This window comes from Thalassophryne amazonica, chromosome 9, assembly GCF_902500255.1.
Source record: "Thalassophryne amazonica chromosome 9, fThaAma1.1, whole genome shotgun sequence".
Classification (NCBI taxonomy): domain Eukaryota; kingdom Metazoa; phylum Chordata; class Actinopteri; order Batrachoidiformes; family Batrachoididae; genus Thalassophryne; species Thalassophryne amazonica.
In genome coordinates, this window is record NC_047111.1 from 116,657,299 (window position 1) to 116,680,958 (window position 23,660).

The window sequence follows — 23,660 nt, forward strand, 5'->3', positions numbered from 1 at the left end:
GTGCCGAGTCAGTACAAACACTGGCCAACATTACTGGATCAGATATCGAAAATAAAAATCTGAATATAGCAGCGCAGACTCGTTTGAACCCTTGCATGATATCACAGGATTTGACCACTTCTGGGGACAGCCTCCCCTTGCGCAATACTAACACAGTATAACTTCAAATCAAATCAAATCAATTTTATTTATATAGCGCCAAATCACAACAACAGTTGCCCCAAGGCGCTTTATATTGTAAGGCAAAGCCATACAATAATCACAGAAAAACCCCAACAGTCAAAACGACCCCCTGTGAGCAAGCACTTGGCTACAGTGGGAAGGAAAAACTCCCTTTTAACAGGAAGAAACCTCCAGCAGAACCAGGCTCAGGGAGGGGCAGTCTTCTGCTGGGACTGGTTGGGGCTGAGGGAGAGAACCAGGAAAAAGACATGCTGTGGAGGGGAGCAGAGATCAATCACTAATGATTAAATGCAGAGTGGTGCATACAGAGCAAAAAGAGAAAGAAACACTCAGTGCATCATGGGAACCCCCCAGCAGTCTAAGTCTATAGCAGCATAACTAAGGGATGGTTCAGGGTCACCTGATCCAGCCCTAACTATAAGCTTTAGCAAAAAGGAAAGTTTTAAGCCTAATCTTAAAAGTAGAGAGGGTGTCTGTCTCCCTGATCTGAATTGGGAGCTGGTTCCACAGGAGAGGAGCCTGAAAGCTGAAGGCTCTGCCTCCCATTCTACTCTTACAAACCCTAGGAACTACAAGTAAGCCTGCAGTCTGAGAGGGAAGCGCTCTATTGGGGTGATATGGTACTACAACCCCTGGCAAAAATTATGGAATCACCGGCCTCGGAGGATGTTCATTCAGTTGTTTAATTTTGTAGAAAAAAAGCAGATCACAGACATGACACAAAACTAAAGTCATTTCAAATGGCAACTTTCTGGCTTTAATAAACACTATAAGAAATCAGGAAAAAAAATTGTGGCAGTCAGTAACGGTTACTTTTTTTAGACCAAGCAGAGGGAAATAAATATGGACTCACTCAATTCTGAGGAAAAAATGATGGAATCATGAAAAACAAAAGAACGCTCCAACACATCACTAGTATTTTGTTGCACCACCTCTGGCTTTTATAACAGCTTGCAGTCTCTGAGGCATGGACTTAATGAGTGACAAACAGTACTCTTCATCAATCTGGCTCCAACTTCCTCTGATTGCTGTTGCCAGATCAGCTTTGCAGGTTGGAGCCTTGTCATGGACCATTTTCTTCAACTTCCACCAAGAGAGCTGCGTCAGTCACAGTCAGTCAGAGCTGCGTGTCGTCAGAGCGAGCTGCAAAAAGTTTGTACCTGAGTTTTCAGAGGTGGTGTTTGTAGTTGCCATCTGCCACGCCGGTGTTTGCCAACCCGGACAGTGGGAATACCACCTCAACCAGCAACTTAGCCCAGCGACTGGACAGCAACAACGTCCGAGGCCCAACGTGGTGAATTCACTGAGGCCGCGCGCTGCGTCATTAGAGCCACGCGTCACGAGTGCTGCTTCCCCGAGGCCTCGTGCAGCCACCGCGGATCCATCAGCGCGGAAACACCGAGGCCGCGCGGCACCAGCGCAGTGCAGATCCATCCCGGTGACAAACAACGCAGGCTGTTAACATCGGCGATCGACAAGCTGCTCATAAGCCGACCATGGGGCCTAAGAAGGTTCTGACAGCGGAGGAAGGTGACGATATTAAAAAATCTCTGGACTTTTTATCAGAGGAGATTTCTGTTGTGAAGCAGCAACAGAAATCAATCATGGATCTGGTGGAGGAGGTGAAGGCATTACGGCTCCAGAATGCCGAGAAAGACCGGCATCTGGTGCAGCTGGAAAATAGAGTGGCTGAATTGGAGCAGTACACCACAATTAACGACGTCATCATCACAGGTCTTCATATCAAACCACGGTCCTACGCACGGGCGGTAACAGATGAGAGCGGAGGGGAGCCCGTGAACAGGAGGTCAGCTCTGTGGAAAAACAGGTTGCTGATTTCCTCCTATCTAAAGGTATAGAAATGGATTTAAATAACATTGAAGCGTGCCACCCTCTGCCCCGGAGAAATGACGGTGATAAACGAACCGTCATCATGAGATTCATCAACAGAAAACACAAAACAGCACTGTTAAAACAAGGAAGAAAACTGAAAGGGACAAACGTATTCATCAATGAACATCTCACCAAACGGAATGCCGACATCGCCAGGAAAGCACGCTTCTTGAAGAAACAGGGAAAAATCCAGCACACATGGACTTCAAACTGTAAAATATTCATCAAACTGAACGGATCACCAGAACAAGCAAAAGTCATGGCAATAAGGAACATGGAGGAGCTGGACAAATATGAACAATAGTGTTTCTTAAAGTGGGGATCTGGACAAATATGACCAATAAGGTATGAGGACACAAACACATCACAACACCATGACACAGACCAGAGGAACCTATTCATCTACTACCTATTCATCTACATCTGGAGACAAGAAGGATATAACTCAAAGGATTGCTGATCATGGAAAAGTAGAACTGAGAACATTTAAATACACAGACCACAATGTACTGGACTTGGAGCACGATATAGACCCGGACAATAATTTCTTCTCAAATATCAATGACAGTTGTTGCTATTATACAGATGAACAGTTTAATCGGATCATTAAAACGGATAACAAATTATCAATAATACATTTCAACAGCAGAAGTCTATATGCAAACTTTAACAACATTAAAGAATATTTAAGTCAGTTTAAAAAAATATTAATATAACATAATTGCTATATCAGAAACATGGATCAATGAAGATAAAGGAATGGATTTTGAACTGGATGGATATGAATTTAATTGTGTAAACAGAAAAAATAAGAGTGGAGGAGGAGTGGCTGTGTATGTGGATAAGAACATGGATTATAAAATAGTAGACAATATGACAACTGTGATTGATAACTTATTAGAATGTATAACTATTGAAATATGTGAAGAAAAAAGCAAAAATGTATTAGTCAGCTGTATATATAGAGCACCAGGATCTAGTATTGAAACATTCACTGACTGTATGGGAAAAATGTTCTCAAAAACTAATCAAAAAACTGTGTTCATTTGTGGTGACTTAAATATTGATCTGCTCAATCCAAATAAGCATAAAATAACAGATGAATTTATCAGTATAATGTACAGTATGAGTTTATATCCAAAAATCACCAGGCCAAGCAGAATTACATCCCATAGTGCTACCTTAATTGATAATATATTCAGCAATGATATTGAGAATAACACTGTGAGTGGATTATTAATCAATGACATTAGTGATCATCTACCAGTTTTCATCGTTTATAATAGAAACCATCGGCGGAATCAGCCAGAGGAGAAAATAAAATACAGGCGAGTGCGGACAGAGGAAAACATGAACACACTAAAGAAGGATTTACAGGAGCAAAACTGGGAAAAGGTATACAGTGAAAGTGATGTTGATAGTGCATATGAACTTTTTGACAAATATTTACATCATTATATGATAAAAATTGTCCAATTAAACAAGACTACAGAAAACAAAAAATCCAAGATCGACCATGGATGACGAAAGGGTTACGAAATGCATGTAATAAGAAAAATACACTGTATAGAGAATTCATAAAACTAAAGACTAAAGAGGCAGAAAATAGATATAAGAAATACAAAAATAGATTAACTAATATTATACGGGTATGTAGGAAGGAATATTATAGTAACATATTATATAATAACAAAAACAATATTAAAGGAATATGGGATATATTAAATAGCATTATCAAAAATGGTAATAAAAAACAGAGTTACCCTCAGTATTTCATTGATAATAATGTCAAGAAGGAAAATAAGGATGAGGTAGTCAACGGTTTTAATAATTTTTTTGTAAATATTGGACCAAGCTTGGCAGAAAAAATTCCCGATTCCCAACCTGAGGATTGGGATAATAATCTCATAGAAAGAAATCCCTGTTCAATGTTCCTCACAGCAGTGGATGGAAAAGAAATTATAGACATTGTGAATAATTGTAAATATAAAACATCTACCGATTTAAATGAAATTGATATGGTGGTGGTAAAACAGGTCATTGAATGGATTGTAGAACCATTAACATACATCTGTAACTTATCATTTCAAACCGGTAAATTTCCCAATCAAATGAAAATAGCTAAGGTTGTGCCGCTGCATAAGACTGGGGATAGACACCACTTCACAAATTAGACCTGTTTCTTTGCTTCCACAATTTTCCAAATTATTAGAAAAGTTATTCAATAATAGATTAGACAAATTCATAAATAAACATAAATTACTTACTGATAGTCAATATGGATTCAGAGCACATAGTTCAACATCACTTGCATTAATAGAATCAGTTGAGGAGATTACAAACGCCATAGACCACAAATTACATTCAGTTGGAATATTTATAGACCTTAAAAAGGCTTTTGATACAATTAATCATGACATATTAATCAATAAACTTGAACAGTATGGGATTAGGGGGTTGGTGTTGCACTGGGTGAGAAGCTACTTAAGTAACAGAAAACAGTTTGTGAAGTGCTGGACAATGCTTGTGGCGTCCCACAGGGGTCAGTATTGGGTCCAAAACTGTTTCTAATTTATATAAATGATATTGTCAATGTTTCCAAAATATTAAAATTAGTATTATTTGCAGATGACACAAGCATTTTTTGTTCAGGGGGGGATTTGCAGGAGTTACTGAGGAGGATCAGTATAGAAATAGGAAAATTGAAAATATGGTTTGACAGAAATAAATTATCATTAAACTTAAGTAAAACAAAATACATGTTATTTGGCTATTGTAATACAGACATACAGGTTCAGTTACAAGTCGAGGGGGTAGATATTGAAAGGGTACATGAAAATAAGTTTCTGGGGGTGATAATAGATGATAAGATAAACTGGAAGACTCATATAAAACATATACAAAGTAAACTGTCAAGAAGCATTTCAGTTCTAAACAAAGCGAAACATATTCTGGACCACAACTCACTCCGCATTCTTTACTGCTCACTGGTTTTACCATATTTACAGTACTGTGCAGAGGTATGGGGTAATACTTATAAAGGTACAACACAATCACTATCAGTAATGCAGAAAAGAGCTATAAGAATTATTCATAATACTGGCTATAGAGATCATACAAATCCACTATTTTTACAATCCAAATTCTTAAAATTCACAGACTTGGTTCATTTTCAAACAGTACAAATTGTGTATAAAGCAATAAACAATTTACTTCCAGCAAATATTAAAAATATGTTTTTTAACAGATCAGGGGATTACAGTCTGAGGGGGAAATTTAATTTAAAGCATCAGTGGGCACGAACAACATTAAAAGGTTTCTGTATTTCTGTCTGTGGGGTGAGGATGTGGAACAGATTGGGAGTGGGGCTCAAGCAATGTCCAAGCATGAACCAGTTCAAACAGCGGTACAAAAATATGTTTTTTTCTGGGTATAGGGAGGAGGAAGGGTAATGAGGGTTAGGGTGTTTTTGTTTTTTGCTTCGGCTTGTAAATATATAGTATTTTGTATGTAAGTAGGTATGTGTAGGTGTATATTTATGTTTGTGTATATATATGTGTATATATGTATATGTGTATGTATGTTGATGTGTATATGTATGTGTATGTGTATATATATGTATATATATATATATATATTGATATCGGTTTAGGTGTGTAGGAATTTATGTGTATATGTGGCAAAGGGTATTACTGGTTGTGGGGAAGAAGGGGTAGAGATAAATAAGCTGATGCTTCACCCTACCCCTTTTCGGACATGTTGGGTACACAGTAGGAACTTTTTTGTTGTTGTCTTTACTGATCTATCTTGTAATTGTTGTTGTATCAAATGTTCGAAATAAACAGTTTTCATTCATTCATTCATTCATTCATTCAAGATTTTCAATTGGATTAAGATCCGGACTATTTGCAGGCCATGACATTGACCCTATGTGTCTTTTTGCAAGGAATGTTTTCACAGTTTTTGCTCTATGGCAAGATGCATTATCATCTTGAAAAATGATTTCATCATCCCCAAACATCCTTTCAATTGATGGGATAAGAAAAGTGTCCAAAATATCAACGTAAACTTGTGCATTTATTGATGATGTAATGACAGCCATCTCCCCAGTGCCTTTACCTGACATGCAGCCCCATATCATCAATGACTGTGGAAATTTACATGTTCTCTTCAGGCAGTCATCTTTATAAATCTCATTGGAACGGCACCAAACAAAAGTTCCAGCATCATCACCTTGCCCAATGCAGATTCGAGATTCATCACTGAATATGACTTTCATCCAGTCATCCACAGCCCACGATTGCTTTTCCTTAGCCCATTGTATCCTTGTTTTTTCTGTTTAGGTGTTAATGATGGCTTTCGTTTAGCTTTTCTGTATGTAAATCCCAATCCCCTAGGCGGTTTCTTACAGTTCGGTCACAGATGTTGACTCCAGTTTCCTCCCATTTGTTCCTCATTTGTTTTGTTGTGCATTTTCGATTTTTGAGACATATTGCTTTAAGTTTTCTTTCTTGACGCATTGATGTCTTCCTTGGTCTACCAGTATGTTTGCCTTTAACAACCTTCCCATGTTGTTTGTATTTGGTCCAGAGTTTAGACACAGCTGACTGTGAACAAACAACATCTTTTGCAACATTGCGTGATGATTTACCCTCTTTCAAGAGTTTGCTAATCCTCTCCTTTGTTTCAGTTGACATCTCTCGTGTTGGAGCCATGATTCATGTCAGTCCACTTGGTGCAACAGCTCTCCAAGGTGTGATCACTCCTTTTAAGATGCAGACTAATGAGCAGATCTGATTTGATGCAGGTGTTAGTTTTGGGGATGAAAATTTACAGGGTGATTCCATAATTTATTCCTCAGAATTGAGTGATTCCATATTTTTTTTCCCTCTGCTTGGTCTAAAAAAGTAACCGTTACTGACTGCCACAATTTTTTTTCTTGATTTCTTATAGTGTTTCTTAAAGCCAGAAAGTTATCTGTGAAAGAACAGAGCACCAGATTCTTGTGTTGTGAAATTTACAGATAAAATAATTGAATTATTCCATCAAATTAAAAACAAAACGCTTTTTATGTGTGGGGACTTTAATATTAACATAGAAAGCTCCAGCTGCCAAAGATTAAGTGATTTTGTGAATACAATGTATAGTTTGGGGTTATTCCCCTTGATAACAAAACCAACCAGAATTACATCGCAAAGTGCAACGGTAATTGATAATATATTTACAAACAGAACAGATGAAATTATCAAGAATGGGATCTTCATGACAGATATTAGCGACCATTTACCAATTTTTTCAATATTTAAATATAAAAATAGGTACAACAAAAAAACTGATATAAACTTTAAAAGAGATAAGTCAGTAAAAGCCTTAGAGGCATTAAAATATGACATTAAAAATCAAAACTGGGAAGAAGTTTATGTCAGTGATGTTAATGTAGCATATAACTCATTTATGAAAATATTGATGAAATCATACAATAAAAATTGTAAATTAATTGAAATTAGTAAGAAAAGAGTAAATAAACCATGGCTGACAAAGGGAATAAAAAATGCTTGTGCAAAGAAAAACTATTTATACAGGTGCTTTTTAAAATTGCAAACAAAGGAATCAGAACATAAATACAAAAAATATAAAAATAAACTATTAACAATAATTAGGAAACAAAAAAAAGATTATTACAGTGAAAAACTAAATAAGAGTAAAGATAATATGAGGGTAACATGGGGAATTATAAAAAGTGTGATTGATAGTGATGGAACGAAAGAAACTATTCCAAATTACTTTGTTAAGGAAAATAAAGAGATATATGATATAAAAGAAGTTGCAAATGGGTTTAATGATTATTTTTCAAATGTAGGGTCAAGTCTGGTGGGAAATAAACCAATAATAGAAGATAAATTATGTACATTGGTAAATACGGTCAATAGTATTTTCCTGGACAATGTGGAAAAAGATGAAATAAGAAATATTGTAAAAAACTGTGTAAGCAAAAGATCAACTGACCATGAAGATTTAGACATGATGACTGTAAAAAGTATAATAGAAATTGTTATTGAACCATTTACTTATATTTGTAATCTGTCTCTGTCAACTGGGGTTTTTCCAGATGAAATGAAAATTGCTAAGGTAGTCCCATTATATAAAAATGGAGACAAACATAATTTTTCTAATTACAGGCCAGTATCATTGCTTCCACAGTTTTCTAAAATTATGGAAAAAGTTTTTGTAACAAGATTGGATAAATTTATTGAGAAACATCATATTTTAAATAATGCTCAGTATGGATTCAGAACCAAACATTCGACAGCTATGGCAATTATGGAACTAATAGAGAAAATATCAACAACAATAGATAATAAGGATTATTTTGTAAGTATTTTTATTGACCTGAAAAAGGCTTTTGATGTTATAGACCACTCAAGATTGCTCCACAAGTTACAACAATATGGAATAAGAGGTGTTGCACATCAGTGGGTAAAAAGCTACTTACAAAATAGAAAACAGTTTGTTCAGATAAATAATACCAAATCAGAATTGTGTAACATTATTTATGGAGTACCACAAGGATCGGTACTTGGACCCAAACTGTTTATTTTGTATATCAATGATTTTGTGAATGTATCCAATGTGCTTGGCAGCATTTTATTTGCTGATGATACAACACTGTTTTACTCTGGATCAGATATACAGGAAGTAGCACAAGTGATAAATACAGAGTTGGAAAAAGTTAAACATTGGTTTGATATAAACAGATTGTCACTAAATATTAATAAGACAAATTTCATATTGTTTAATGATAGAGCGAAAGAAAATAATGTGTCATTACAAATAGATGGAATGGATATACAAAGGGTAAAAGAAATGAAATTTTTAGGAGTCATGATTGATGAAGATCTTACATGGAAGTCACACATTTCATCAATGCATATCTTAAATCAAATCAAATCAATTTTATTTACATAGCGCCAAATCACAACAAACAGTTGCCCCAAGGCGCTTTATATTGTAAGGCAAAGCCATACAATAATTACGGAAAAACCCCAACGGTCAAAACGACCCCCTGTGAGCAAGCACTTGGCAACAGTGGGAAGGAAAAACTCCCTTTTAACAGGCAGAAACCTCCAGCAGAACCAGGCTCAGGGAGGGGCAGTCTTCTGCTGGGACTGGTTGGGGCTGAGGGAGAGAACCGGGAAAAAGACATGCTGTGGAGGGGAGCAGAGATCGATCACTAATGATTAAATGCAGAGTGGTGCATACAGAGCAAAAAGAGAAAGAAACGCTCAGTGCATCATGGGAACCCCCCAGCAGTCTAAGTCGATAGCAGCATAACTAAGGGATGGTTCAGGGTCACCTGATCCAGCCCTAACTATAAGCTTTAGCAAAAAGGAAAGTTTTAAGCCTAATCTTAAAAGTAGAGAGGGTGTCTGTCTCCCTGATCTGAATTGGGAGCTGGTTCCACAGGAGAGGAGCCTGAAAGCTGAAGGCTCTGCCTCCCATTCTACTCTTACAAACCCTAGGAACTACAAGTAAGCCTGCAGTCTGAGAGCGAAGCGCTCTATTGGGGTGATATGGTACTATGAGGTCCCTAAGATAAAGGTCCCTTCACAATAAGATCCTGGTTGGATCTTATTGTGAAGCTTGAAACTCTCAGACATTGCACTTGCACCTTACTCCAGGTGATGGCAGCACTGCGTGATAAACATCTTGCTTAATTGCCAATACTTTTAAATGGCCACAAAATCTGTCATCTGGATCAGATCTGGATCAAACTTCGTCAGTCGTTAAAGGATACCATCCTACATAACACTGTCAGATATGAAAGAAATCTGACAGAGTTATGAATTTGGGAAAATTAATTCAATGTTAAATATCGAGATTTTTCAAATTTTCCAAGATTTTACCTGACTTTAACCTTTGACCTTGAAAATTGAATCAGTTCTTATCGGGCTATTAGTCTAAAAATGTCATTATGATATATGAAAAATTGACAAACAAACAAACAATGGTGATAATGTTAGACTTTATAGACTAAAATTTCTGACTGTGCACACTTCCACTGTGGAATTCAAGAGTTTGATAATCCTCTCCTTTGTTTCAATTGACATCACTCGTGTTGGAGCCATGATTCATGTCAGTCCACTTGGTGCAACAGCTCTCCAAGGTGTGATCACTCCTTTTTAGATGCAGACTAACGAGCAGATCTGATTTGATGCAGGTGTTAGTTTTGGGGATGAAAATTTACAGGGTGATTCCATAATTTATTCCTCAGAATTGAGTGAGTCCATATATGAAATGAATGAACATCCTCCGAGGCCGGTGATTCCATAATTATTGCCAGGGGTTGTAAGAGGTCCCTAAGATAAGATGGAACCTGATTATTCAAAACCTTATAAGTAAGAAGAAGAATTTTAATTCTATTCTAGAATTAACAGGAAGCCAATGAAGAGAGGCCAATATGGGTGAAATATGCTCTCTCCTTCTAGTCCCCGTCAGTACTCTAGCTGCAGCATTTTGAATTAACTGAAGGCTTTTCAGGGAACTTTTAGGACAACCTGATAATAATGAATTACAGTAGTCCAGCCTAGAAAAAATAAATGCATGAATTAGTTTTTCAGCATCACTCTGAGACAAGACCTTTCTAATTTTAGAGATATTGCGCAAATGCAAAAAAGCAGTCCTACATATTTATTTAACGTGCATTCAATGACATATCCTGATCAAAAATGACTCCAAGATTTCTCACAGTATTACTAGAGGTCAGGGTAATGCCATCCAGAGTAAGGATCTGGTAAGACACCATGTTTCTAAGATTTGTGGGGCCAAGTACAATAACTTCAGTTTAAAAGCAGGAAATTAGAGGTCATCCATGTCTTTATGTCTCAAAGACATTCCTGCAGTTTAACTAATTGGTGTGTGTCCTCTGGCTTCATGGATCGATAAAGCTGGGTATCATCTGCGTAACAATGAAAATTTAAGCAATGCCGTCTAATAATACTGCCTAAGGGAAGCATGTATAAAGTGAATAAAATTGGTCCTAGCACAGAACCTTGTGGAACTCCATAATTAACCTTAGTCTGTGAAGAAGACTCCCCATTTACATGAACAAATTGTAATCTATTAGATAAATATGATTCAAACCACCGCAGCGCAGTGCCTTTAATACCTATGGCATGCTCTAATCTCTGTAATAAAATTTTATGGTCAACAGTATCAAAAGTAGCACTGAGGTCTAACAGAACAAGCACAGAGATGAGTCCACTGTCTGAGGCCATAAGAAGATCATTTGAAGGTTATAATGCTGTTTCTGTACTATGATGAATTCTAAAACCTGACTGAAACTCTTCAAATAGACCATTCCTCTGCAGATGATCAGTTAGCTGTTTTACAACTACCCTTTCAAGAATTTTTGAGAGAAAAGGAAGGTTGGAGATTGGCCTATAATTAGCTAAGATAGCTGGGTCAAGTGATGGCTTTTTAAGTAATGGTTTAATTACTGCCACCTTAAAAGCCTGTGGTACATAGCCAACTAATAAAGATAGATTGATCATATTTAAGATCGAAGCATTAATTAATGGTAGGTCTTCCTTGAGCAGCCTGGTAGGAATGGGGTCTAATAGACCTGTTGATGGTTTGGAGGAAGTGACTAATGAAAATAACTCAGACAGAACAATCGGAGAGAAAGAGTCTAACCAAATACCAGCATTACTGAAAGCAGCCAAAGATAACGATATGTCTTTGGGATGGTTATGAGTAATTTTTTTTCTCTAATAGTTAAAATTGTACTAACAAAGAAAGTCATGAAGTCATTACTAGTTAAAGTTAAAGGAATACTCGGCTCAATAGAGCTCTGACTCTTTGTCAGCCTGGCTACAGTGCTGAAAAGAAACCTGGGGTGGTTGTTATTTTCTTCAATTAGTGATGAGTAGTAAGATGGCCTAGCTTTACGGAGGGCTTTTTTATAGAGCAACAGACTCTTTTTCTAGGCTAAGTGAAGATCTTCTAAATTAGTGAGACGCCATTTCCTCTCCAACTTACGGGTTATCTGCTTTAAGCTGCGAGTTTGTGAGTTATACCACGGAGTCAGGCACTTCCGATTTAAGGCTCTCTTTTTCAGAGGAGCTACAGCATCCAAGGTTGTGCTCAATGAGGATGTAAAACTATTGACGAGATACTCTATCTCACTTACAGAGTTTAGGTAGCTACTCTGCACTGTGTTGGTATATGGCATTAGAGAACATAAAGAAGGAATCATATCCTTAAACCTAGTTACAGCGCTTTCTGAAAGACTTCTAGTGTAATGAAACTTATTCCCCACTGCTGGGTAGTCCATCAGAGTAAATGTAAATGTTATTAAGAAATGATCAGACAGAAGGGAGTTTTCAGGGAATACTGTTAAGTCTTCAATTTCCATACCATAAGTCAGAACAAGATCTAAGATATGATTAAAGTGGTGGGTGGACTCATTTACATTTTGAGCAAAGCCAATTGAGTCTAATAATAGATTAAATGCAGTGCTGAGGCTGTCATTCTCAGCATCTGTGTGGATGTTAAAATCGCCCACTATAATTATCTTATCTGAGCTAAGCACTAAGTCAGACAAAAGGTCTGAAAATTCACAGAGAAACTCACAGTAACGACCAGGTGGACGATAGATAATAACAAATAAAACTGGTTTTTGGGACTTCCAATTTGGATGGACAAGACTAAGAGTCGAGCTTTCAAATGAATTAAAGCTCTGTCTGGGTTTTTGATTAATTAATAAGTTGGAGTGGAAGATTGCTGCTAATCTTCCTCCTCGGCCTGTGCTTTGAGCATTCTGACACTGTGACTCGGGGGTGTTGACTCATTTAAACTAACATATTCATCCTGCTGTAACCAAGTTTCTGTAAGGCAGAAAAAATCAATATGTTGATCAATTATTATATCATTTACTAACAGGGACTTAACTTCACATGGATAAATGGTGTACTGTTTTGTTTTCAGCTGCAATCACTGAAATAGCTGCCAAAAGTGCAGTTTTTTCAGTTCCTAGTGGAGAACGGAAGACGAGGCAAATGGGAGATGTCGTGTTGGGAAAAGTTAGCTTACACAGCTAGCCAGAATAGCTGCATTCTCACCTGCACAACCGCCTTGACATGTATGACCTCCAGGTCATAAACAAACTGCAACACGTCCACTTTCCACCACATCGTCACCTTTTCTTTGCATTTTCACATTGTTTGCCGTGTAATTTGCCCAAAAATTCAGTGAGGGCTGTCCCCGGATGTAGGATTATTGCATCATATTTTAACCTTTTAGCGCACGCCCTCAAATGAGACTGCACTGCCCAATTGATCAGAGACTTCTGTGACATACGTATACGAGTCCAGTTGTATGTTTTCCTTTAGCGGAGTAGAATATTTATTTCACAGTCTGAGTTGGTGTTTTGTTAGATGGTGAGGTGGAAATGTATTCATTAAGAAATTTGTCATTTTAAATCAGAGAAAAGGGTATCAGATCCAACAATATTAGTGGTACTGTGCTATTCCTAGTTTGAACACAGAAAAGAAACAACTCTGCTGTAAAGGAGATGTATAAACTTTTCAAAGATTTATAGCAAAAAGGGCAACTAAACATTTATATCTGTCTGGAAGAAATAAAAGAGAAAGAATTAAAAAAAAGGGCTTTTGTGAGCACATCAAGAACTTTACAGGTCTTTAACCTAATCGCATAAAACCAGCAAAACTTTACTGGCTGCTTTCATGGCTTTGTACAGAACACCGGGTTGGGCAGGACCCAATTAATGAGAACAACATACAATATTTGTAATTGCCTCCTCAATAAAATCTTGCAGCTCCAAGAAAAGACCTGCTGTATTTTAAATATTTAAATGTAACGCAATGCTAAAATACCCTCGGCCATATGAGCATTGTGTTCTTTATAATTTGCAGGTGTTTAATTCATTATTAAGATCCCACTGTCTTATGTCCAATTTGTACAAGTTCAATAAAGCCCTTCTATCAAATCAATCAATCAAAAACAATATTTATGTTTTAAGAGCAGAAGATGTGAAAATCAAGGAACATTTGTAGATCACCTTCTGTGTATTTGCAGGCATTAATATGACAAATGTAACTCCATAAGAAGTTAGCTTTGAGTTGTCAGAAGTTAACACATATGCTAAAACCTGCAAAATGTCTTGTAAATGACTCCAGAGGTGTTAGCAGGTTACATAAACAGCTTTTTCAGTTTTAGAAGTGTTTATTTCTCACTAGCTTTCACATAATATATATGACACATAGGTTATGTTTACACACAAACAAAACAGAGTTTTGCAGTTAGCTACCAGCTTGTGATGCCACAATGCTAACATCCGTGAAATAAGCCACCTTACACTCTCGGATGATGCACTGCATTGTGGGAGAGGTGAGAGGTCATTTGACAAAAACATAGCCAACGCGTGTGAGTGGCTATTTAAATCCAAGTAATTTCTCTGTTTTTTTTTTAATTATGTTTTTTCAATTTCCATTTTTATGAAAACACAAAACACAAGAAAAATGAACAAAAAGCAATAACAGCAGACTGCCAGACCAGAAACAACAAAACAATGTTAAGATACAAATTTACAAATTAAGAAACATTTATCCATGAGCAATAATCTGGCACTGAGCCAGGAAGGGTCCCCATATTGCAACATGTCTGTGTTGTCTATCCATATTATCCAGACAAAGACGTTCCATCTGTATCACTGAGACCATTTCTCTAAGTGAATGTTCAAAGTTCTGAGGGTTGGCAGATTTCCAGGTCATCAGGATAAGTTTTTTAGCAACTACCATTCCGAGTTGTAATGCCAACCACAGATCAGCTGTGTATTCCAAGCTGTCTGTACAACATCCAAATATTGGATTATTGTGATCTGGTTTAATATCTCTAACATAGCATTTAGAAAACCATTTGAAACATGCAGACTAAAAATGAAATAATCAGGGGCAAAACCAAAACAGGTGTGCTAGTGTTCCTTCGGCAGAAGAACATTTATCACCTTGAGAAGATACAGTGGGAAACATTTTGCTCAGTTTTGTCTTTGAGTAATGTAATCTGTGAATTACTTTGTACTGGATAAATCTATAGCGACTGTTAATAGAACAGGAGTGAATCTTTGATATGGCTTTATCCCATAGTTCGTGTGATACTTCTGAATTAGGTTCTTTAGCCCAGAACACAAATAGTGAAACTATCAACAAACCTGGAAATCAAGTGTTTAGAGTTGGGAGAAAGCCACAGATTCTCATAAAACGAGTGTGTGTTTGGAATAAATTTGAAATGCTTAAATGTTTGTTTCAAATAGTGCCTAATTTGAACATAGCAAAAGAAATGAGAATTTGGAATATTGTACTTGGTGTAGTTGGGTGAATGAAACAAAATGACCATTTATATACAAATCAGCCCCTCTCTCTCCAAATGTCAAATGCTGCATCCATCTGCTCAGGTTTAAAAAGAGGATTTTTGCAAATCTGAGCATAAATAGTCTTTAGGGAATTGATTTCCAATTTTAATCTGACGCAAGATATTAACAGAATTTCTCAAAACAAAATTTTGCTGATTCAGATTCTCTAATGTAACACTCGAAAATAAAAGTGTTTGTAGTGAGACGTTATTGACATCGGGAGCCTCAAGTTGTAACCAAGAGGGGACAGTACCTTGCCCCTCTTGGTCTATGGGGCTTTGATGTTATTGCATCTAGATCGCCCTTCTAGATCAGAAAGCTTGGAGCAGAGAAACTTATTTTCCTGCCACAACTCATCCATCGCTGTTTCCAGACTCTGGATGCGTTGTGCGTGGTCGGCGGCCTGGTTCTGAATGTCGTCCATCTTCTAGATTAACTTCCGTTGGCTGGAGACGAGACCCTGTATCTTCTGATTTCTCTGTGTTTATCAGTATTTTGTGTCTCTGGTGCCAGCAGCAGCGGTAATTCCAGCTCCAGAAGCCCATCTTAAAGTTGCTGCAGTTAAAAAGCTTGTAGCTGTATCTTCTTCTCTTAACTGGGGCCATGATTCAGAGGGACAACTGGAGCCATTCGTATTCTGCCGCTAGAGATGAAATTCATGGAACAAGAATGTTTTCATTAATCAAGAACAAAAGTCTGAGGTTCAAAGATGATCAGATACCATTGTAGTTCTGACCATAAGCGATGCTAACTAGTGATTCAGCGGCATTATTCCCATGACCCCGCCGGGCAGCATCCAGGAAGATGGGTGGAGATGGAAAGGCACCACCACGAGCCTGCGGCTTAATTTGACTCAACACGGGAAACTTCACCCGGCCTGGACACGCCAAGTATGGACAGACTGATAACTTCTTGGCTCCTGTCAGTGTTTAGTCTCACTGTTCTTTGCTAGCGGAGCGATTTGTCTGGTAACAAACGAGAAGCTGGCATGCTAACTTGTTATGTGGTCCTGTGCGGTCAGTGTCAATTTCTTACAGGGACAAGTGGTGTTCAGCCGCATAAGACTGAGCAATAACATGGGCAATTGTGACAGCAGTGAAGAAGAAAGCAAGCATGCAATCTTCAGCCGTATTGTTTAAGCCTGGAGTAAACCGTTGTTTGGGCCCCGTGACCGCTGACCCAGAAGAGCTATAGACTATCCCAGACACACACACTCGTAACTGTGAGATGGCTTATGGCTTGCAAATAAGTTCAGAGGTGTTATTAGGTTCCAAAAACAGCATTTTCAGTTTTAGAACTGTTTATTTTTGGCTAGCTTTTACATAATATATGAGAAACATGTATATAAATATACAAAATAAAGCAATTTTGGAGAGACCAGCCACTGATGTCACAATGCAGCTCTACTATGATTGGTTGTCACGCCCATCACTCAAACTCAGAACTGAACAGTTTGAAACAGAATGTGATTTTTTAACCTCTTAAAATGGGTCAAGGTTAGCCATCTTTGAACTTGTCCAAGATCTGTGTCCCAATAATGTTTTCTGTAAATTTGAAGACTCTGGCAGTAATAGGACTGGATTTATGCTGAACACAGACAGACAGAGGGACAGATGCAAAGCATTCGCAATACCTGATGGCCATATTTGACGGCCTTGGGTAAAAATGAAGAGTGTTTGTGTTCAGTGAACATAAGCATGACACACACCTCTATGTCTTGTTTCTGGTTGTCAGAGGCCAGCAAGCTCCATTCAATATCGAGTGGCCCAGAGTCTTCAGGTGCCAGAGTGAACTGACAGTCCAGTTTCACACTCTGACCACTGGCCTTCTCTATGGATGCTGGCCCAGTAGTTGTGATCTCCAAACCACAGGCACAACCTGGACAAAAACAGGGGGAAAACATACTTAAAAGCTTGATTTGTTTCAGGTATCACTGCTGAATCACCTCTAAATTATTTACACATTATTCACTTTGTGTGTTTTTAGGAATCCGCTAGCTTAGCGTAGCTACTAGCTCTTAGCCGATTTAGCATGGCGGCTTCTCCTGTCTCTCCCGCACTTTTCTGCTCTGGGTGTGAAATGTTTAGTTATTCCTCGGCCTCCTTTAGCAGTAATGGTACTTGTAATAAGTGTAGCTTATTCGTAGCTTTGGAGGCCAGGCTGGGCGAATTGGAGACTCGGCTCTGCACCGTGGAAAATTCTAGACAGGCCCCTGTAGTAGGTGCGGACCAAGGTAGCTTAGCCGCCGTTAGTTTCCCTCTGGCAGATCCCGAGCAGCCGGGAAAGCAGGCTGACTGGGTGACTGTGAGGAGGAAGCGTAGCCCTAAACAGAAGCCCCGTGTACACCGCCAACCCGTTCACATTTCTAACCGTTTTACCCCACTCGGCGACACACCCGCCGAGGATCAAACTCTGGTTATTGGCGACTCTGTTTTGAGAAATGTGAAGTTAGAGACACCAGCAACCATAGTCAATTGTCTTCCGGGGGCCAGAGCAGGCGACATTGAAGGAAATTTGAAACTGCTGGCTAAGGCTAAGCGTAAATTTGGTAAGATTGTAATTCACGTCGGCAGTAATGACACCCGGTTACGCCAATCGGAGGTCACTAAAATTAACATTGAATCGGTGTGTAACTTTGCAAAAACAATGTTGGACTCTGTAGTTTTCTCTGGGCCCCTCCCCAATCGGACCGGGAGTGACATGTTTAGCCACATGTTCTCCTTGAATTGCTGGCTATCTGAGTGGTGTCCAAAAAATGAGGTGGGCTTCATAGATAATTGGCAAAGCTTCTGGGGAAAACCTGGTCTTGTTAGGAGAGACGGCATCCATCCCAGTTTGGATGGAGCAGCTCTCATTTCTAGAAATCTGGCCAATTTTCTTAAATCCTCCAAACCGTGACTATCCAGGGTTGGGACCAGGAAGCAGAGTTGCAGTCTTACACACCTCTCTGCAGCTTCTCTCCCCCTGCCATCCCCTCATTACCCCATCCCCGTAGAGACGGTGCCTGCTCCCAGACCACCAATAACCAGTAAAAATCTATTTAAGCATAAAAATTCAAAAAGCAAAAATAATATAGCACCTTCAACTGCACCACAGACTAAAACAGTTAAATGTGGTCTATTCAATCAATCAATCAATTTTTTTATATAGCGCCAAATCACAACAAACAGTTGCCCCAAGGCGCTTTATATTGTAAGGCAAGGCCATACAATAATTATGTAAAACCCCAACGGTCAAAACGACCCCCTGTGAGCAAGCACTTGGCTACAGTGGGAAGGAAAAACTCCGTTTTAACAGGAAGAAACCTCCAGCAGAACCAGGCTCAGGGAGGGGCAGTCTTCTGCTGGGACTGGTTGGGGCTGAGGGAGAGAACCAGGAAAAAGACATGCTGTGGAGGGGAGCAGAGATCGATCACTAATGATTAAATGCAGAGTGGTGCATACAGAGCAAAAAGAGAAAGAAACAGTGCATCATGGGAACCCCCCAGCAGTCTACGTCTATAGCAGCATAACTAAGGGATGGTTCAGGGTCACCTGATCCAGCCCTAACTATAAGCTTTAGCAAAAAGGAAAGTTTTAAGCCTAATCTTAAAAGTAGAGAGGGTGTCTGTCTCCCTGATCTGAATTGGGAGCTGGTTCCACAGGAGAGGAGCCTGAAAGCTGAAGGCTCTGCCTCCCATTCTACTCTTACAAACCCTAGGAACTACAAGTAAGCCTGCAGTCTGAGAGCGAAGCGCTCTATTGGGGTGATATGGTACTACGAGGTCCCTAAGATAAGATGGGACCTGATTATTCAAAACATTATAAGTAAGAAGAAGAATTTTAAATTCTATTCTAGAATTAACAGGAAGCCAATGAAGAGAGGCCAATATGGGTGAGATATGCTCTCTCCTTCTAGTCCCCGTCAGTACTCTAGCTGCAGCATTTTGAATTAACTGAAGGCTTTTTAGGGAACTTTTAGGACAACCTGATAATAATGAATTACAATAGTCCAGCCTAGAGGAAATAAATGCATGAATTAGTTTTTCAGCATCACTCTGAGACAAGACCTTTCTGATTTTAGAGATATTGTGTAAATGCAAAAAAGCAATCAATCAATCAATCAATTTTTTTATATAGCGCCAAATCACAACAAACAGTTGCCCCAAGGCGCTTTATATTGTAAGGCAAGGCCATACAATAATTATGTAAAACCCCAACGGTCAAAACGACCCCCTGTGAGCAAGCACTTGGCTACAGTGGGAAGGAAAAACTCCCTTTTAACAGGAAGAAACCTCCAGCAGAACCAGGCTCAGGGAGGGGCAGTCTTCTGCTGGGACTGGTTGGGGCTGAGGGAGAGAACCAGGAAAAAGACATGCTGTGGAGGGGAGCAGAGATCGATCACTAATGATTAAATGCAGAGTGGTGCATACAGAGCAAAAAGAGAAAGAAACAGTGCATCATGGGAACCCCCCAGCAGTCTACGTCTATAGCAGCATAACTAAGGGATGGTTCAGGGTCACCTGATGCAGCCCTAACTATAAGCTTTAGCAAAAAGGAAAGTTTTAAGCCTAATCTTAAAAGTAGAGAGGGTGTCCGTCTCCCTGATCTGAATTGGGAGCTGGTTCCACAGGAGAGGAGCCTGAAAGCTGAAGGCTCTGCCTCCCATTCTACTCTTACAAACCCTAGGAACTACAAGTAAGCCTGCAGTCTGAGAGCGAAGCGCTCTATTGGGGTGATATGGTACTACGAGGTCCCTAAGATAAGATGGGACCTGATTATTCAAAACCTTATAAGTAAGAAGAAGAATTTTAAATTCTATTCTAGAATTAACAGGAAGCCAATGAAGAGAGGCCAATATGGGTGAGATATGCTCTCTCCTTCTAGTCCCCGTCAGTACTCTAGCTGCAGCATTTTGAATTAACTGAAGGCTTTTTAGGGAACTTTTAGGACAACCTGATAATAATGAATTACAATAGTCCAGCCTAGAGGAAATAAATGCATGAATTAGTTTTTCAGCATCACTCTGAGACAAGACCTTTCTGATTTTAGAGATATTGCGTAAATGCAAAAAAGCAGTCCTACATATTTGTTTAATATGCGCTTTGAATGACATATCCTGATCAAAAATGACTCCAAGATTTCTCACAGTATTACTAGAGGTCAGGGTAATGCCATCCAGAGTAAGGATCTGGTTAGACACCATGTTTCTAAGATTTGTGGGGCCAAGTACAATAACTTCAGATTTATCTGAGTTTAAAAGCAGGAAATTAGAGGTCATCCATGTCTTTATGTCTGTAAGACAATCCTGCAGTTTAGCTAATTGGTGTGTGTCCTCTGGCTTCATGGATAGATAAAGCTGGGTATCATCTGCGTAACAATGAAAATTTAAGCAATACCGTCTAATAATACTGCCTAAGGGAAGCATGTATAAAGTGAATAAAATTGGTCCTAGCACAGAACCTTGTGGAACTCCATAATTAACTTTAGTCTGTGAAGAAGATTCCCCATTTACATGAACAAATTGTAATCTATTAGACAAATATGATTCAAACCACCGCAGCGCAGTGCCTTTAATACCTATGGCATGCTCTAATCTCTGTAATAAAATTTTATGGTCAACAGTATCAAAAGCAGCACTGAGGTCCAACAGAACAAGCACAGAGATGAGTCCACTGTCCGAGGCCATAAGAAGATCATTTGTAACCTTCACTAATGCTGTTTCTGTACTATGATGAATTCTAAAACCTGACTGAAACTCTTCAAATAGACCATTCCTCTGCAGATGATCAGTTAGCTGTTTTACAACTACCCTTTCAAGAATTTTTGAGAGAAAAGGAAGGTTGGAGATTGGCCTATAATTAGCTAAGATAGCTGGGTCAAGTGATGGCTTTTTAAGTAATGGTTTAATTACTGCCACCTTAAAAGCCTGTGGTACATAGCCAACTAACAAAGATAGATTGATCATATTTAAGATCGAAGCATTAAATAATGGTAGGGCTTCCTTGAGCAGCCTGGTAGGAATGGGGTCTAATAAACATGTTGATGGTTTGGATGAAGTAACTAATGAAAATAACTCAGACAGAACAATCAGAGAGAAAGAGTCTAACCAAATACCGCCATCACTGAAAGCAGCCAAAGATAACGATACGTCTTTGGGATGGTTATGAGTAATTTTTTCTCTAATAGTTAAAATTTTGTTAGCAAAGAAAGTCATGAAGTCATTACTAGTTAAAGTTAATGGAATATTCAGCTCAATAGAGCTCTGACTCTTTGTCAGCCTGGCTACAGTGCTGAAAAGAAACCTGGGGTTGTTCTTATTTTCTTCAATTAGTGATGAGTAGAAAGATGTCCTAGCTTTACGGAGGGCTTTTTTTATAGAGCAACAGACTCTTTTTCCAGGCTAAGTGAAGATCTTCTAAATTAGTGAGACGCCATTTCCTCTCCAACTTACGGGTTATCTGCTTTAAGCTACGAGTTTGTGAGTTATACCACGGAGTCAGACACTTCTGATTTAAAGCTCTCTTTTTCAGAGGAGCTACAGCATCCAAAGTTGTCTTCAATGAGGATGTAAAACTATTGACGAGATACTCTATCTCCCTTACAGAGTTTAGGTAGCTACTCTGCACTGTGTTGGTATATGGCATTAGAGAACATAAAGAAGGAATCATATCCTTAAACCTAGTTACAGCGCTTTCTGAAAGACTTCTAGTGTAATGAAACTTATTCCCCACTGCTGGGTAGTCCATCAGAGTAAATGTAAATGTTATTAAGAAATGATCAGACAGAAGGGAGTTTTCAGGGAATACTGTTAAGTCTTCTATTTCCATACCATAAGTCAGAACAAGATCTAAGATATGATTAAAGTGGTGGGTGGACTCATTTTCTTTTTGAGCAAAGCCAATAGAGTCTAATAATAGATTAAATGCAGTGTTGAGGCTGTCATTCTCAGCATCTGTGTGGATGTTAAAATCGCCCACTATAATTATCTTATCTGAGCTAAGCACTAAGTCAGACAAAAGGTCTGAAAATTCACAGAGAAACTCACAGTAACGACCAGGTGGACGATAGATAATAACAAATAAAACTGGTTTTTGGGACTTCCAATTTGGATGGACAAGACTAAGAGACAAGCTTTCAAATGAATTAAAGCTCTGTCTGGGTTTTTGATTAATTAATAAGCTGGAATGGAAGATTGCTGCTAATCCTCCGCCCCGGCCCGTGCTATGAGCATTCTGACAGTTAGTGTGACTCGGGGGTGTTGACTCATTTAAACTAACATATTCATCCTGCTGTAACCAGGTTTCTGTTAGGCAGAATAAATCAATATGTTGATCAATTATTATATCATTTACCAACAGGGACTTAGAAGAGAGAGACCTAATGTTTAATAGACCACATTTAACTGTTTTAGTCTGTGGTGCAGTTGTAGGTGCTATATTATTTTTTCTTTTTGAATTTTTATGCTTAAATAGATTTTTGCTGGTTATTGGTGGTCTGGGAGCAGGCACCGTCTCTACGGGGATGGGGTAATGAGGGGATGGCAGGGGGAGAGAAGCTGCAGAGAGGTGTGTAAGACTACAACTCTGCTTCCTGGTCCCAACCCTGGATAGTCACGGTTTGGAGGATTTAAGAAAATTGGCCAGATTTCTAGAAATGAGAGCTACTCCATCCAAAGTGGGATGGATGCCGTCTCTCCTAACAAGACCAGGTTTTCCCCAGAAGCTTTGCCAATTATCTATGAAGCCCACCTCATTTTTTGGACACCACTCAGACAGACAGCAATTCAAGGAGAACATGCGGCTAAGCATGTCACTCCCAGTCCGATTGGGGAGGGGCCCAGAGAAAACTACAGAGTCCGACATTGTTTTTGCAAAGTTACACACCGATTTAATGTTAATTTTAGTGACCTCCGATTGGCGTAACCGGGTGTCATTACTGCCGACGTGAATTACAATCTTACCAAATTTACGCTTAGCCTTAGCCAGCAGTTTCAAATTTCCTTCAATGTCGCCTGCTCTGGCCCCCGGAAGACAATTGACAATTCAACAGAGGTGTTTTTCCTGTGGCGGAGCGTCGCGGCGGCTGCGTCCCGACGCGCGGACCCGTCCGCACGTCTTTCATTAAAAAAATCTCCTTTAACAGTGGAATATCCGGATAAAATGCTGAAACCGACT

General features: G+C 38.9%; 1 protein-coding gene across 1 annotated transcript in view; it reads right to left on the bottom strand.

Moving 5' to 3' along the window:
* Positions 1–23,660, bottom strand: part of cxadr (CXADR Ig-like cell adhesion molecule) — a 154,630-nt gene that overhangs the window by 51,804 nt on the left and 79,166 nt on the right. The window contains exon 2 of the mRNA XM_034179014.1: positions 17,214–17,383. Within this exon, the coding sequence (XP_034034905.1) occupies positions 17,214–17,383 (170 nt within the window). The remainder of the gene's footprint in view (positions 1–17,213; positions 17,384–23,660) is intronic.